The following is a 15,329-nucleotide window of genomic DNA, read 5'->3' on the forward strand; positions in this document are numbered from 1 at the left end:
GTAACAGGTGTATCAATTCTATACACTTTGATAAAAATAGTATCATTATTATTCATTAATGAATTCTCCCTTTCTTCCAACGAAAAATAAATTGGTTTCCCATTTGAAATTAATGTGGCATGGCATAATTATCTCAGTTATGATACTCTGTTTAATTCCCAGCGCTTTTTTTTATTGTCTATTTATAACTTCAGTCATAGTGAAGTACAGTTAATATTTGAAATAGGTAGATGTATTCATTTTGCATTATCACACACCGATAATTTAAGAATATATATCTGTACACATAACACTGTTATTTTATTATTATTATTATTTTTCTGTTTTCATATAAGCACAAACAAAATTATTCTCACAGTCAATGACACGCATTTGATGACAACCTTGGTCAATGATATTATAATCGTTTGGTATATGTATTAATGTAGTGAAACTTTTAATTCTAAATCATTAAGATTGAATATCTGTTAAAATATTTTATTAACTAAAGAAACGAGAGAGATGCAACGGATAGGACAGTCCATGTTGCGAATGGTTTGAATCGAGGCCTGTCTGGTTCATGATTTTATTTTAGTTATAAATTTGAAATTCTTTTGGGAAAAAAAAAATCAAAAAGAAAAATGTCAAATTTCGTAAGATGTATAATTGAAAATTTCATATTCTATTTAAAAATGTCTCTAAATTTACTAGTGATATTATATCATTCTATTAGAAAACTGACTACTACATATGGCTTACCCTTTACTCTAAATAGACGGAAAATATATATTTTTAATATGACTCTCGTACTTCATTTTACATTTTCAAAATCAATAAAAATTATATATTGAAAAAAACTCATTCTTATTGTGAAACGGTTGAAATCTAAGAGTTAAAAAAACTTCAATTGAATGAAAGGAAAAAAAAAAAAAAATTCAATTGAAGACAAGTTTACAATTGTTATAGTTAATCAAATCCGTGAACCAGTTGTTTTAGTTGATCAAAAGCAAGACACTTTTCTAGCTTGAAAGTTTTTGTTTAAGTTTCAAGTAATCGAGAAGTACTGGAAATTTCACTCTGATTTTCCAGGGTCATGTCCATCACGCCCATGGATTTGCTTTTCAAATCAAGAAATCACACCAAAATTCCGGGACCAAATAAACAAAACAGAATAAAATAATTGTACGCTTTCTCCAAAACCTCCTATAATTAAATAGAAAATTATATTTCAAATTAATAACCCTATCAAAATATTACACTTTCACTTCAAATTTGGAGTTTGAATCAAAAGCAAGAAAGGAATGAGAGAGCGTTAGAGAATCTCTGTAAAAATCCATTAAACGACTGCCACTATTTCAAAGAGTCTATGTCACTCGGTTGACTACTTTTTGGTCTTGTTACCTCCTATTGGTACACGTGTCAACATGGCAGAGCTAAACGTATAATACCGCGAGTAATCTTATCAAAATTTTCAGATACAAAAAATTTTCACCAATAAAGTAAAAACATCCTCATGTCGCGCGTCGCACGTATTTCCATCCCAAACGTTGGACAATCCCCGTTCTACTCGGTCAACGCTTTTGCCCTCACAATGAAAACCCAAAAACCCCCCTACCACCTATCTCTAAGCGCGTGCGATCAATGTCAGTGAGTTTTATCAGTAAACTAGTTCTGCTAGTGTTGAACACGCGCCACTGGAGGGAGGCGGTGCTTAGTAATTATTCATTATTCAGAAGTATGATACGCTTTCGTAGCTTTGTGTGGAAGTCTAGGTGGGGGGCGCGTTGTATAGATCCCGATACGTACCGATACGTAACGAAACGACACGTTTTGAGCGTTAAAATTTTTTGTTTTTGCGAAACCCGGTCAGTCAGTCAGTGTGCCGTTACGTTCTACTACTACTTTCCTGCGCGCCAAACACCCTCGAAAGCAAGAAGTGGGAAAATATTATAAAAATTGGAAAGAGAGGGAAAATGAAAAATGAAAAAAAAATTAAAAAAAAGAAAGAAAAAGAAAAAACAAAACAAAAACCAGGAAAAAAAGGACAGGCGTGAAAAGCTTCTCAGATAAAACCCTTCGTATGCTTGCTGCATTTGGCCATTTCTCTCTCTCTCTCTCTCTCTGTGTCTCCAGAGTCTAGAGAGAGAAAACAGATGCAGAGATAGATATGGGTCTAGGTCTGGTCTTAAGCTACTTTGATATTGTAATGGTGTAATGAACAAAGGTATTAACGCCTTCTTCTCAGAAGAGAATGGCTCTGAAAGAAGAGGCTCAAGAACTTCAAAACCCTTCAATGGTCCTCGACGCTCTCTTCTGTGAAGAAGAAGGTTTTGGAGAGGACTTGGGAGGGAATGGTATTGAGGATGAGAGTGACAACTGCTATGAGATTGTTGAGAAGCAGTCATTTTGCCCTTTTGCTTTGCTAGAAAATGACTTATTCTGGGAAGATCATGAGCTTGCCTCTCTAATCGCTAAAGAGGAACAGACCCGTGTCTGTTTCAACGATTTGAGCTCGGATGGTGCTTTATTCAAGGCTCGGAAAGAATCTGTGGACTGGATTTTGACTGTTAAGGCGCACTATGGGTTCTCTGCCTTGACCGCTGTTCTTGCCGTGAACTACTTTGATAGATTTGTTTCAAAAGTGCAATTTCAGAGGGATAAACCATGGATGAGTCAACTCGCTGCCGTAACTTGTCTATCTCTAGCTGCCAAAGTGGAGGAGACCGATGTGCCCCTTCTTTTGTACCTGCAAGTAAGTGCAATGCCCTTTATGCAATCCGGGTGTTTGTTGAAACGCCATACTATATTTGTGTTTCTTTGGTTGCCTTTGTAATCAATGTGGAGTCTTGTTGTTTTGAGTATTAGGTGGAGGAATCAAGATTTATATTTGAAGCGAAGACTATCCAGAGAATGGAGCTCCTAGTGCTATCAACTCTAAAGTGGAGGATGCATCCGGTAACTCCAATTTCATTCTTTAATCACATCATCAGGAGGCTTGGTTTGAAGACCCATTTGCACTGGGAGTTTTTGTGTAGGTGTGAGCGCCTCCTCCTCTCTATCATTCCGGGTAAGAGATTAGAGGCTTAATTATTTGATTACTAGTAAAAGATTTGTCCATATCAAAAAGTTATATGTAAAGCATATATTGAAAAAAAAAAAATCCTAATTTGGTTTTCTAATCTTATCTTTGATATTGGATTTTGATTCCAGATTCAAGATTTGTAAGCTATCTCCCTTCCGTACTAGCTACGGCAACAATGTTGCATGTTATTAATGAGATTGAACCATTTAATCCGTTGGAATACCAGAACCAGCTCTTGTGTGTACTTAAAATCAATGAGGTTGATAGCTAATTCCATTTCATTCTCTGTTTTTATGTAGTTTATCATAAATGATTGTGTAATGCTAGTCTTAAATTGATGGCTTTGTGATGCAACAGGACACAGTGAATGAGTGCTATAAGCTCATGCTGGAAACATCTGGCAGCCATGACTACATCCAAAAGCAAAGTCACAAACGCAAGCATATAATTATACCCGGGAGTCCTAATGGAGTTATGGATGTGTCTTTCAGCTCTGATACCTCTAATGATTCATGGGCTGTGGCATCATCAGTCTCATCTTCACCAGAAGCTCGATTTAAGAGGAGCAGAGCACAAGATCAGCAGATGCGATTGCCATCAATAAATCGTGTTTCTTTGGATGTGCTTAGCAGCCCTCGTTAATCTTTTCTTGTCATATTTTCTACTTTCAAATATGGTATTATATACAATCCCCCCCTTTTTCTTTTTTTTTTTTCTTTTTTGCAGTATCTGTTCTTAACATGCAATTATTCTGTTCCATGAGTATTATTACATTTGTGTTTAAAATCATGAAAATGAATCAGAAAACTATCGACATTCACCTTCTATTTTATTATTCAGCATTCAAGTTGGGGAGATAAGGATGGGATTTACTAATAAATGGATGGGATCTGGGGTCCTTTAACTGTTTGTGAAATGATTATGTTTTAGGCCTATGGTCAAGCATAATTCCATAACAACCTGTTTCTTTAAGACATCATTTTTATTAAGTATCTACCGATCTCATTTTAGTGTCTGTGATTGAACAAATTTCTTTTTGATGGAAAAATGATGTGTTTAACATGATTGTTTCCATTAAAACTGAATTGGGGGGATAGAATGAGGGAATTATTAATGATATGTTGGTAGTTTGGACTCCATTAGGTAATAATGAATCATGGAAACTAAAATCGTTTTTGTGTATTTTGTTTAATTCAATTCTAAGTTCCAAACATAGCATATAGTGTAAACATTATATAAAAGGACTCGAGCTCATTCAACAAGGTCAGACTCTATAGCTGCTGACAATCGAATCTGTTCATGACATCTCCTTTTCGTAGTAATCTGCATAAATTTTGCCACCTGCAAACTATGATATATTGACTTGAGTGAAAATGCAACGGTAATGTATTTGTTGACTGTGCTTACAGGAGTTGTTTTGTTCCTGAAATAAATAGACTAACGTTCACTCATGAAATCCTGGTACATGTGCTTAACAATTGTGTGAATGAACAATTTAATACATATATGTTCTGTTGTGCATATAGTCACCTTGATTTGTTTAAAATATTGGTCTCTTGGGGTTTGGGAGTACTCAAATTGAAATGTTATTTTCAATTTGCCGATTAGTCATGTGTGGTGGTAAAAATCATATTACATAGGTGTCTAATTTTCAAGAGAACGAGCCAATTTAATCTCTAGAATCCTACGGAAGTATGATTCTGTTATGTCTAGGTATGTAGTCACATAAAGAAATTGAGCTGTATTTCGTAGTAATGGGACATTTATTTTGTCGTTGCTGAACAATGTGATATTTTACCGTACTTAAAAGTACAGCTTTTGAATAGTTGGTATTCATGTCCATCATGTGTTCGCCCTGTAAAATGCTCCTGCATTTTTATCTATAGATCTCATGTTCAGTAGGAGAATTTCTCTGGTAGCTCATTCCTGTCAATGTCGTTTGCGTTCTTCATACTTTCCAATAGTTGAGTTGAATGATGGGCATAGTTAATTATAAAGTGAAACACTACAAGTAGTCTAAATCAAATAAATTGGGCCAGCAAAGAAATTAGTAACTGATTGCATTTTTTTAATTCAACCTTACAGAAACAAGTGAGGTTAAAGGTGGACTGAGTTTGGTGGCATGTCTAAGCATGGATTATATGTACAAGAGAGTGATCTGAAATGAGACAGAAGGAAGTAGGTTTTCTAGGTTTCTTTGATAGTTTGAACCATTCTGAAATCAGTGAAGATTAGCAGGGTAGTAAATAGTGGCAGTCTTGAAAATGGATTTGAATAGATGACCAACCTTTTGATTTTCGAGGTCCTTGGTGGTCCCATTTTTTCAACTTTTAAGTTTGTTATATAGTTTGGCATGATCTCTCTTATCAGGATTTGCTTCCATCATGTTTGCATGTGTATGAGAGAGAGAGAGAGAGAGAGAGAGAGAGAGAGAGAGATTTTCAAAATAAAACATCCTAGTCTTGTCCTACCCAACTACAATTCCAGAGTCATTTGATGACTACCCGAATTAGAGTCTCATAATTGAAGGGGTTTTCTCCGGGGTTTACCTTGTGTGATGATCTGTACCCTATTCAAAATTGTGGATGTACAAACTCTCTTGTTTAGACGAACTATATATTTGGCGCATAAAAGAAAAGAAGCCATGGAAAACGCTTGTCAACTTTCTGTGGCTATTTCATGAAATTAAAATTCCTAAAAATATAGAGCGAAAAGAAATCAGGGACCGAGGATATTTTGTTGTTTTTCTTATATATTCTTGCTCTTGTGGTTTTCATCTGTATTAATTATGCATTGTGGCTAAGGAAGCTCAAGCTAAAGCTATGGCAAACACCAGAATAGAATAACGGCTACAATCCTAGCGATGCAATGTACTTTCCAGCTTTTCTTAAATGATTTACAGTGTCATAGTAAATATGTAGTCTGTAAAAACAAAAAATTTCATTAAAACCAGACCTCATAAGCATAAATGACCCAGTTTTTTTTCCCCATATAGGACTAGCAGATTTAAATGTTTTGTTTGGCCCGGACAGTATCTTTGCATGTTATGGCAAAATCCATTATCGATTTTGGGATTATGCAGGCATAAGAAAGTTGTAAGAGGGAAAATCCAAACTTTCTTGTTCAGAAGGGACTGAGTGACCCCATTTGAATCCGAATAAAGTTTTCCAAACAAAAAGAGTCTATTGATTAGGACTTAACTTAGAAATGCATAAATTGATTAGCAAATGCTAAAATGAGAGAGTAAACCAGTAATATGAAAACTAAAGCTATAGATGACAATTAATAAGAACAATCTGTCTCTGCTATTTAATTTTTTTCCCTTTTTCTTTTTCTTCTTTCTTTATTGGTGATATTCCCGAAGAAAGGGAAAGTAGAAAACAGAATGTACAAACAGGAAGATGAAGATGATGATGTATAGCAAACAGTACAACATGTGATATAACAGAAGGGAGGAGTAGTTGAGAACAGCTATAGAGCTTGTTTTTCCATATCTTTTCTGAGAGAAATTCTAAAATGTCTTTGTACGTCTTGTTTTCTTACCGGAGTTAGATAAGGAAAACCCGTAAAGTAGAGCTGTAGGAAATTTCCATGAACTGAATGGAGTCATTACCAATCTGTATAGTCTAAAGAAAATACAGAAACTTGTTATATGACTGCCTATTGATACTGCCTACCCAGATTTATGTTTTCATTTGCCTCATTTACCATGTTGATGCTTTTTTGCTTTTTGAGGAATGATTTAACAAGAGGAAGGAATTAATATATGAGAGATGATCCAAATATTTTATTTGCCCTAGACAGAAGAAGCTCATGTCAAATAAATGGGCTAATCCAAATAATTTTATGGAAAGAAAAGAGACAAAAACTATATCTATATGCTTGAAACACATATATAACCAAAAACATACATATAATCATATATAAGAATTCTCTAATAAGAAAATCCCTGATTTTATAAAATTTGAAATTTTTACATAAATGTTAAAAGGTTGTCATATTTCATATAAGGTACAGTTTAAGCAATTAGTTTTTAGCAAAATAATAGCAAGAGTAAAAGCCATTACTACTTGAAAACTACAAAGTAAAAAAAAAAAAAATTAAAAAAAAAAAAAAAAAACTAAACTATACTTAGTATTCTATTTTACATGAATAAGTGGGGAAAAAAAAAAACCTTAAAAATAAGGCTGGTATTGTTTCTCTTAAAAAAAAAAAAAAAAAAAAACTAAAAACTAAAGCTCCAATATGTAAGGTAAAGGCCATATAAAATTTTTAAGGACACGAAATACTCATGTGTCCTCAATTCGCAAGGACACCAAGTCTTCAACAGATCAGTTATGACCTTACCAGCAAGTTGAAATTAAACAAAGAAAAAAAAATAAAAAAGGGACCATATGGACTTTTGGGACTTTAACCTGTCAGCCTCCCACCCAAATTGCCAACATTTGAAATGAAGCTGCCTGACAACCGACTACCAATACAACAAAACCTTAATGTGCAGAAGAAAAGTTAGCAGGGCATTAGATTTGGTGTCACAGTTTCTTGTGGAACTGCTACACAAATATGACAAAGACAAACATCCATTCTAACTAGCTACAACACCAATTTTAAGAGAGGCACACAAATATATGCTTTACTGCCAACACACATAAAATCTCTAACAAATAGTCATAAAAAATTCTCACACAAGTACATTAATCTTTGTCACATTCATAATATGTATCCTGTTGGTAGTTTATATTTGTCTCTGGGATTGATGTGATAACCCAGAGCTGTAAAGGTTTGCCGATTGCTTATGCCTGTATTAAAAAACAGACTGTTTATTCTAGTAAAAGATTATCAGAGATTTACTAAGATTAGAAGGTATAAAGTTGAAGGACCGCCGGCTCATCATGCCTTGGTAGATATGTTGCTGGATAGCCAATCCAGACCTTCATAGAGTCCTTGGCAAGAAGGGGCACAAGCCGCTTGAATGTACCTGCATGTACAAGTTTAAGATTGGAAAAAGGTTACTAATTTTATGCATAACTTTAGGAATTGAGACGAACAATCAGGGTTGTGCTTAATGAAATATAGTTTTAGTACATAAAACTGGCTGATAAATATGGATTTGTTGAATGCGTCATATGTTTAATTTTACCAGCGGCGTTGACGGAGGGAGTGTAGGCCCAGTTTATCTGTAATTTCAGAAACAGTCATGGCATTTGGAAGGTCTTGCTTATTGGCAAATACAAGCAATGTTGCATCACGTAATTCATCCTGCAAATAATAAAGTTGTAAATGCGTATCTTTAGCTTTATAAGTGCCAAAATGCTGAAGTTCGTATAAAGAAATTAATGACTGACCTCACCGAGCATTCTATGGAGCTCATCTCTGGCTTCCGAAATTCTTTCTTTGTCATTGCTATCCACCACAAAGATTAGACCCTGTGTATTCTGAAAGTAGTGTCTCCATAGCGGTCGAATCTGCAGAGAGCAAAATAATTAGTGACAGTGTTAAAGTAGATAAATAATCCCTTTTTTTTTTCTTTTAACAAGTGACTACTCTGTTAGATTAGAATCTTCTGTTTCTTTTTTTTTTTTTTCTTTTTTTTTTTTTTATATTAATTGATATCGAACATTAATATGATGTTACCTTATTTAAAAATATTAACAGAGAATTAAAAAAAACACACTCTGTTATGCATAATCTTCTTAATTATTAGGTTTTAAAAGAAAAAGGCTATAATAGATTTAGTTGGGAGTTTTTTTTTTTTTTTTTTTTTGTTTTACCTTGTCCTGTCCTCCTACGTCCCAAACAGTGAAGCTCACGTTTTTGTATTCTACAGTTTCCACATTGAAACCTGGTCCATCAAAATAGCTAGCTTTAAGTGCACAACACAATTCATAGCCTTTTCCTTTTCTAATGAGATTGAAAGCACCATTGCAGTAGCTATGTGCAGTTTGCGATCCATTAGAAATTAACATTCTATTAGGAATAACTTTTCCATGTTGGAACAAAGACTAGTAGCTAGAAAAGAAAAAAAAAAAATCATGGACAATATTGGCATCCCTTGGATTTCACACAGCTAATCCTTTCCAACCTAATTGGCTTTTGAGTAGAAGCTAGTTTACCTATGGTGGGTATAGTAGTAACAACCTCTCCAAGTTTAAGCTTGTATAGAATAGTTGTTTTTCCAGCAGCATCGAGACCCACCATCAGAATCCTCATTTCTTTCTTGGCAAACAGCATTTTCACCATCCGGGATATCGCCGAGCCCATATTTGCAACTGGTTCAACTGAGGGCATGGTGTATTGTAAAACCAAATTGGAAAGATAAAATAATAATAAAAAAAAGGGAAAAAAACCCCAAAAAAAAAAAAAACAATAGTTCATCACATGAAGAAAAAGCTCGAGAAGAGTTGATATTCATTACCCTGGCAAAGAATATTGGATGGAGAAGAAACAAGCGGTACCTTCAGCGGGCAGAGAGAAAAGGATATGTGTACATGTATCTATTATTATATATATTGCTTGTATATTATGTAATGAATTATAACTAAGATGTGGCTTAGTCGTGAAGGGACATGAGAATAAGATTCGGATGACGATTAGAGAAGAATAAGGGAGCTACCTTTTTTTCTTTTTTTGGGTGGTGGCCAATTGTTTTGCTCGAGAATTTTGAAGCTATTGCTGTTTCAATCTATGCGATTCAATTTTGCAAGTTGGGCTGGAAAAAAGGAGGAATAATGCAAATGTGACCTACCCTGAAAGAATTTCTAACCTTCTAGGCCGCCATGCATCATCCCACTAGGCTTTTAGAGAATTTTACCATATTTGACAGGTTTAGGCTTGTTCACAGCCAAAGATTTTGATTTCTTTTTTTCAAATTGAGATCCATTTGGCATCTTGGATACCGAAAGAAGCCAAATCAAGGTACTACTATTACACTGTCTTCACAATGCCTTATTCGTTCACTCCGAAATCCAAATCCCGAATTTTGCTGATTTCTATGCATCCAAAGGGTTGTCGAAAAGCATAAAATTAAACAAGTTGAAAGGATAAAACTACATTATAATTTGCAACATATTGTCTAATCGCCATATATATTTGCTTCCAACAATACCAAGACGTAGGAGAAGAGTTGTCAACTTTATTAAACATTGTCATAAAGGGAAGTCACAAAGTTTACGAGTCTGATCATAAGTTGTGAGGAGACACTGCGGTGTTATTTGTGAGAGATGGCATCTCTTGCGGACTCAAGTGTAGATGACACAGCCGCAGCTGCACCGGCCAGCACGCCTCCACTGGTGGTTGATTTCTCAGAGGGATGGAGCTGGTGAATCACTTTCACATCCCTGACTTCTTGCCCTTGCCCTGCCGATGACCGATGATCTACTGTTTGGGCCACCCTTGTTTCCATTGCACCTTGTGCATTCCCAGTCGGATTTTCCTGTCCATAACCCTGATTTATAATTTGATCATGAAAGATAGATAATGTAAAGCAACAACAACGAAAGAAGGAGACTAATTTTTTTACCTTGTTGGCCTTTGCATTCATGTTGAAGGTTGGGGTAATTAACTGAAAATGAGTTTTTTTCTTTTTTTTTTCAGTGAAGGATTTATATTATCTGGCTCTGGTGTAGTTGGTTGTTTGAGTTAGTATTTTCAAAGGACTAGTATTTAGCCGGATGAGCAGGAAGTTTGGCATCATAGTCAAATCCTCACCAATGAAAAAACATCTACAACGCTATAACAGATCTTAGATGTGTTATGTGTACCTATATCATAGACATTATTCATAATGTCTCACAATCTAACTAAACAGTTCGTTTAACAAAAATAAAATTAAATAAAATAGATCATTTCTGTCTCAGAAACTGGAAGCACAAACTATTTTCCATGAAAGACGGAAACAGAGCAACATATTTTTTTCCCTTGATAGGGAATAATGTAGCATTTTCTTTTCACAGCAGCCCAAGTGCAAACTTCTTTTCCAATCAGGTAGATTCATACAAACTATCAATGTTATTCCAACATAGAAAAACCAAGCAATTTAATTGAAGAAACAAATTTCCACTAAATTTACCCCCCAAAAAAAAAAAAAAATTCCTCAGAAGAATCTGTTTTATTTATTGTTTTTTATTAGAAACACTAGGTTTATTTTTAATTAGCAGTGAAATATAAAAGCCGCAGCCATCACTTTGGTATATAAAACCATAAGTTTATCTCATGAGCCAAAAATGAGATAAAGAATTAATTTCTTACAACATATCATAAGCAGACAAGACAAACGTACAAAAGCAGAAGCTGCTCTCATACAACCAAGTATATAAAATCCCAGGTCCATTAACATTGTTTTACTACAACACTGTACTGGGCTTTTTGAACATATGACATAGAAAAACAATCTAGTAGGTCATAAGAGCTGATCCACTGCAGTGAACATCAGAAGTATCAGAAATTCTTTGCCTTGGAGACAATGTTGTGATTCCAGCTGCATCAAAATCAACATTAACGATAACTTTCCTCTTCTGAGCTTCTGAACTCGTTTTTTCCTCTGAAACCTCAGCGATGGGACTCAAGGGCTCAGCTTCCTTTAGGTGGTGGGACACCATGGCTTGAGCTTCAGCTACAACTGTTGCATCATCATCTGTAGCATACAGAATCTTCTTTATAGCTTCAACAACCTGTAATTAAACAGAAATCATATAATATCACCTCCATGCAATAGTCTTTTAAAACATAACTTCTTATTTTAACATTTTATCATATATGTATATGTGTGTGTATGTGTAAATGTAAATGTATACAAAAGGAGGGACCCAAAATACAGTACCGGAAGGTGTTCTATTTCAGGACTCTGACATAGTATCTCAATATCCCTCAACTTAGCAAAGTAGAAATCCCTTTCCTTCTCAAGGCTATCCACTGACAGCTTCAACTCAGTGATCTGCATCAACATTAGTATTAGAACTTGTAAAAACCAAGCTATAAAATTGTCGTTCCTGAACCGATTAAAAGTGTACCTGTTCATCATATGCAGGACCTACACTAGGAGGAGGTTTTGAGGCCTTGACTTGTTGATTTGCAGTGTTAACAGAAGATGCATCATTTCTTCGAGCATTGTGGGAGGACTGGGTTTTTGGTGCAGCTGTTGTGCCCTTCGACGATGATTGCGACTGTGCACCTTTCTTGCTTGCTTCTTTTCCTCCCTTGCAAGCCTCTCTCCTTTCCAGTGGATTGTAACTGATAGTGACAGTAAAAAATCAAATCACCATCTTGACTTTTCCTCAATTTTCTTATCCCAACAGCTCAAAATTACTCTAGGCATCGAAAAGCTTAAGAAAATTTTATCCAACTACATCATATGTACAAAACTGCTTGCACAGATCTCATTAAAATTTATCTTTGGCAATGATACAACAATAAATTCCAATAATCATCAGCATCAAACCTAATCATCCAGAATTCCAAGAGCCACTTGATCAAACAAAGCATAAGGATCACAATTAAAGCAAACATATGAGCAAAGTGAATTCCGATAAACTTCACTTAAACTTCTAGACGATATATGAAAATGTAGATTAAAGCATAATAAGAGAGAATTTTTGTCAAGAAGCTACCTGTACAGAACGCCTCCATTTACAGAATCGCAGTATCGCTTCATCCATTGCATGAACTCCAAATTGTCAAGAGGCCTACCTTTCACGAGCTTGCTCACCTCAATGTGCTATAATCGAAAAGGAAAAAAAAAAAAAAAACAAATCAATGATTATAGAAATTAAAATTTTGAAGGATAAAAAAGAATTAAAGAAACCGATCAAACTCTGTAGTAAAACGAAAGGAAAACATTAATTTGAATCTAAAAGAACGAAACAAAGATCTAAAAGAGAAAGAGATAGAAAGTTAGAAATAAACCCTGGTGATTTTTAATTTGTTGAAAACATCCTGAAGAACCTTGTAATTCTGGATCATCTCGTACTCGCTCTTGGCATCGAAGTTGACCTTGTGCATCGGCACTATTCCTGGATGCGCCGCGTCCATCAACTGGCACTGAACGGCTCCAGAACACGCCTGCCACAAAGATCCAACAGTAAGATCAAGATATGTAATCAAATAAATAAATAAAAAATCATCAATGGAAAACACTGATTTAGGGTTGGGTTTTGAAGCGAAAAACCTCTTCGACTTTGGAGAGGTTGAGATGGAGAGTAGAATTGATCCAGGCCAAGATCTCAGATCTTCCAACGAAGTAAGCGGAATCCATCATACCAATGTTCGTCGCCATTTCTGAATTCTTGATCTTTTCTCTGTCTGAGATTTCTCAAAGATTGCTAAGTGTTCTAGAGAGAGAAATAGAGAGAAACGCTTCGGAGTTCAAACGGCTATTTGGCGTAGAGAGAGAAAGGTGGGAATTTGAAATGCTGGAGGAGCGGGATTTTACCAATTTAAAAAGGGCGTGGGATTAAATTGGGTGTAACCACAATATGAAAAGCCCAACAATCGGTACCAGAAGGCCCAACAACAAACCTCGCGAGGACCCCTAATAACAAGAAAATCTTGTATGAGGCGATGTTGCCAACTCAGCTGGTACCACTTTAATTTATTGAACGCCATGTCATATAAAAGAAACCAGCTGACCACCATTTTTTTATTTTTAATATAAAACTTGCAGCCTCGTTTTATTTGCCCTTTTGGAGCGCCGTTTCTTCTTCATACTTTGGTTGTGGCCCGCTTTCTCCATCTCCATTGTGGATAAAAATAAACATTTACAGTGTTGTACCCTATGAATATTTGAATTTTATTTTTTTTTATAGATTCTTTTTAAAAGATAAAACATTGATTTTTTTTTAATTTAATTATTATTTTTCATTTAAAAGATAAAAATATGTAACATTTTGAGACGGATTAAAATAAAATTGAGTCCATCCAAGGATGAATTTGGAAACCGATCTTTATTCTCCATTATTCCTAGAAATTCAGAGCATCTAAATACAAGATCTCTCATAAGTAAAGCCATCAATGAGAAGTTTCAAACCCACTTCATTATAGCTATCTGCAACCAAGAATGTCTTCCATCAATAAGAAAATCTTGGGCCACTTCCATCAACAAACAAACAAGATTTTGCTAATTCCAATCCAGAAAATCTTCGAATCATAGCAACAATTAAAAAGAGTTTAAGATGTATTTCTCTTTGTCTTTCATCAAATCAAACAATTTTGAGCCACTTCTAAGTACCTCTCTATGCAACAGCTGAAATGGATGAAGCTCTTGTTATGGTGAAGCCAGCCACAATGAATGAAAGAAGAAAAGGAGAAGAAAACGATGGTGCAAATATTTATCTTAACAAAAAACGAAAAAAACTATGAGCTGGTTTTTTCCCATAACATGGCACATTTTTAAACACATGGCATTTAACCATTTGAATGGAGATGGTAACACAGGTCATACAACATTTTCTCACGCAAGCCCTAATAATGGGGCAGCAAAGTTTGACAAAATTCATGTGCAACGACCACAACCCTTACCTGCCCCGTCGCATTCTTACTTTACATTAAATTTCAAAATTGTACGGTTTTTTTTTTTTTTTAAACTTTTTTAGTATTCCTTTGTTTCTCATCTGATATTTTAATAAATATATCGTCCAAATATTTAATTTTGAAATAGACATTCACAACTATCTATATTTGTCGTCCTAACACAATTATTTACATTTAATTCAGTATCATTAAAATACAGAATATTCTAGTCTTACATTACATATCTACCCTGTATTTAAATAAGTTAGTATTTAATATTTTCTTAAATATTACTAAATACGAAGTCATTGTTCTCCCATTACCCAAAAAAAAAAAAAAAAAAAAAAAAAAAAGGTCATTATTGTTCTAGTACATTAATTATTGATATGAGCGGTGCATGCATGAAGGTGCTTTTGCAACTTGTTTTCTATTGTCAACTTTTTAAAAATAATTTGGCAAATAAATTAGTTTGTCGTTTTGCAAAAGCACATGCATATTCTACGCACTCTCATACACAAAAAAATAATAATAAAAAAAATAATAAAATGCACTTCCTTTTTTTGGTATGAAATACCAATTAAAATTTTCATTTTTCTCTGACTATCCCATGATATATTCCACGCCTGCTTCTTTTCTCTATCAATAAATTCTATAGTATGTATGACTAATTATTTTGGAATTTCAGTTGACTTTGCATAATAATCATACTACAACTAACAGTCCAATTATTATGCTTTTTTCCTTTTTTATTTTTTATTTTGGCATA

The 15,329-nt window shown here is 34.5% G+C and overlaps 4 protein-coding genes across 5 annotated transcripts; 1 reads left to right on the forward strand and 3 right to left on the reverse strand.

The window, feature by feature from the left end:
- The first annotated feature begins 1,921 nt into the window (after window positions 1–1,921).
- LOC107403522 (cyclin-D3-2) lies at window positions 1,922–3,888 on the forward strand. Its single transcript, XM_016010426.4, has 4 exons — window positions 1,922–2,731; window positions 2,845–3,046; window positions 3,190–3,320; window positions 3,419–3,888. Exons 1-4 carry the CDS (start codon window positions 2,231–2,233, stop codon window positions 3,701–3,703), a joined length of 1,119 nt encoding a protein of 372 aa, XP_015865912.1. The 5' UTR covers window positions 1,922–2,230; the 3' UTR covers window positions 3,704–3,888.
- Window positions 3,889–7,732: 3,844 nt separating this feature from the next.
- Window positions 7,733–9,632, reverse strand: LOC107403523 (ADP-ribosylation factor 1). Its single transcript, XM_016010428.4, has 6 exons — window positions 9,477–9,632; window positions 9,175–9,339; window positions 8,833–8,903; window positions 8,407–8,526; window positions 8,202–8,320; window positions 7,733–8,039 (listed from the first exon to the last, which is right to left on the reverse strand). Exons 2-6 carry the CDS (start codon window positions 9,320–9,322, stop codon window positions 7,952–7,954), a joined length of 546 nt encoding a protein of 181 aa, XP_015865914.1. The 5' UTR covers window positions 9,323–9,339; window positions 9,477–9,632; the 3' UTR covers window positions 7,733–7,951.
- A 459-nt stretch (window positions 9,633–10,091) lies between these two features.
- LOC112489554 (uncharacterized) lies at window positions 10,092–10,729 on the reverse strand. 2 transcript variants are annotated; one of them, XM_025068268.3, is made up of 2 exons: window positions 10,581–10,729; window positions 10,092–10,493 (listed from the first exon to the last, which is right to left on the reverse strand). In XM_025068268.3, the coding sequence occupies exons 1-2, from the start codon at window positions 10,599–10,601 to the stop codon at window positions 10,269–10,271; spliced, it is 246 nt and encodes an 81-aa protein (XP_024924036.1). In that variant the 5' UTR covers window positions 10,602–10,729; the 3' UTR covers window positions 10,092–10,268. The 2 variants fall into 2 exon arrangements, with proteins under 2 accessions (XP_024924036.1, XP_024924035.3); XM_025068267.3 differs by having other exon boundaries at window positions 10,092–10,505; window positions 10,581–10,728.
- A 488-nt stretch (window positions 10,730–11,217) lies between these two features.
- Window positions 11,218–13,474, reverse strand: LOC107403525 (microtubule-associated protein RP/EB family member 1C). Its single transcript, XM_016010430.4, has 6 exons — window positions 13,224–13,474; window positions 12,962–13,117; window positions 12,667–12,773; window positions 12,070–12,289; window positions 11,880–11,993; window positions 11,218–11,730 (listed from the first exon to the last, which is right to left on the reverse strand). The coding sequence occupies exons 1-6, from the start codon at window positions 13,329–13,331 to the stop codon at window positions 11,452–11,454; spliced, it is 984 nt and encodes a 327-aa protein (XP_015865916.3). The 5' UTR covers window positions 13,332–13,474; the 3' UTR covers window positions 11,218–11,451.
- Between the last annotated feature and the right edge of the window lie 1,855 nt (window positions 13,475–15,329).

The sequence above is a fragment of the Ziziphus jujuba genome, chromosome 7 (genome assembly GCF_031755915.1).
Source record: "Ziziphus jujuba cultivar Dongzao chromosome 7, ASM3175591v1".
NCBI classification, from domain to species: Eukaryota; Viridiplantae; Streptophyta; class Magnoliopsida; order Rosales; family Rhamnaceae; genus Ziziphus; species Ziziphus jujuba.

What these genes read in the sequence shown, in the direction of transcription:
- LOC107403522 (XM_016010426.4), top strand. Translation starts at nt 2,231, where the DNA reads ATGGCTCTGAAAGAAGAGGCTCAAGAACTTCAAAACCCTTCAATGGTC. An exon ending in CCTCCTCTCTATCATTCCGG is followed by an intron (nt 3,047 to 3,189) that starts GTAAGAGATTAG and finishes TTTTGATTCCAG; the next exon opens with ATTCAAGATTTGTAAGCTAT. An exon ending in GTGTACTTAAAATCAATGAG is followed by an intron (nt 3,321 to 3,418) that starts GTTGATAGCTAA and finishes GTGATGCAACAG; the next exon opens with GACACAGTGAATGAGTGCTA.
- LOC112489554 (XM_025068267.3), bottom strand. Translation starts at nt 10,601, where the DNA reads ATGAATGCAAAGGCCAACAAG. An exon ending in TGAATGCAAAGGCCAACAAG is followed by an intron (nt 10,506 to 10,580) that starts GTAAAAAAATTA and finishes ATTATAAATCAG; the next exon opens with GGTTATGGACAGGAAAATCC.
- LOC107403523 (XM_016010428.4), bottom strand. Translation starts at nt 9,322, where the DNA reads ATGGGCTCGGCGATATCCCGGATGGTGAAAATGCTGTTTGCCAAGAAA. An exon ending in TACTACTATACCCACCATAG is followed by an intron (nt 8,904 to 9,174) that starts GTAAACTAGCTT and finishes TTGATGGACCAG; the next exon opens with GTTTCAATGTGGAAACTGTA. An exon ending in TCCATAGAATGCTCGGTGAG is followed by an intron (nt 8,321 to 8,406) that starts GTCAGTCATTAA and finishes TATTATTTGCAG; the next exon opens with GATGAATTACGTGATGCAAC.
- LOC107403525 (XM_016010430.4), bottom strand. Translation starts at nt 13,331, where the DNA reads ATGGCGACGAACATTGGTATGATGGATTCCGCTTACTTCGTTGGAAGA. An exon ending in ACCTCTCCAAAGTCGAAGAG is followed by an intron (nt 13,118 to 13,223) that starts GTTTTTCGCTTC and finishes TCTTTGTGGCAG; the next exon opens with GCGTGTTCTGGAGCCGTTCA. An exon ending in CTGAAATAGAACACCTTCCG is followed by an intron (nt 11,731 to 11,879) that starts GTACTGTATTTT and finishes GTTTAATTACAG; the next exon opens with GTTGTTGAAGCTATAAAGAA.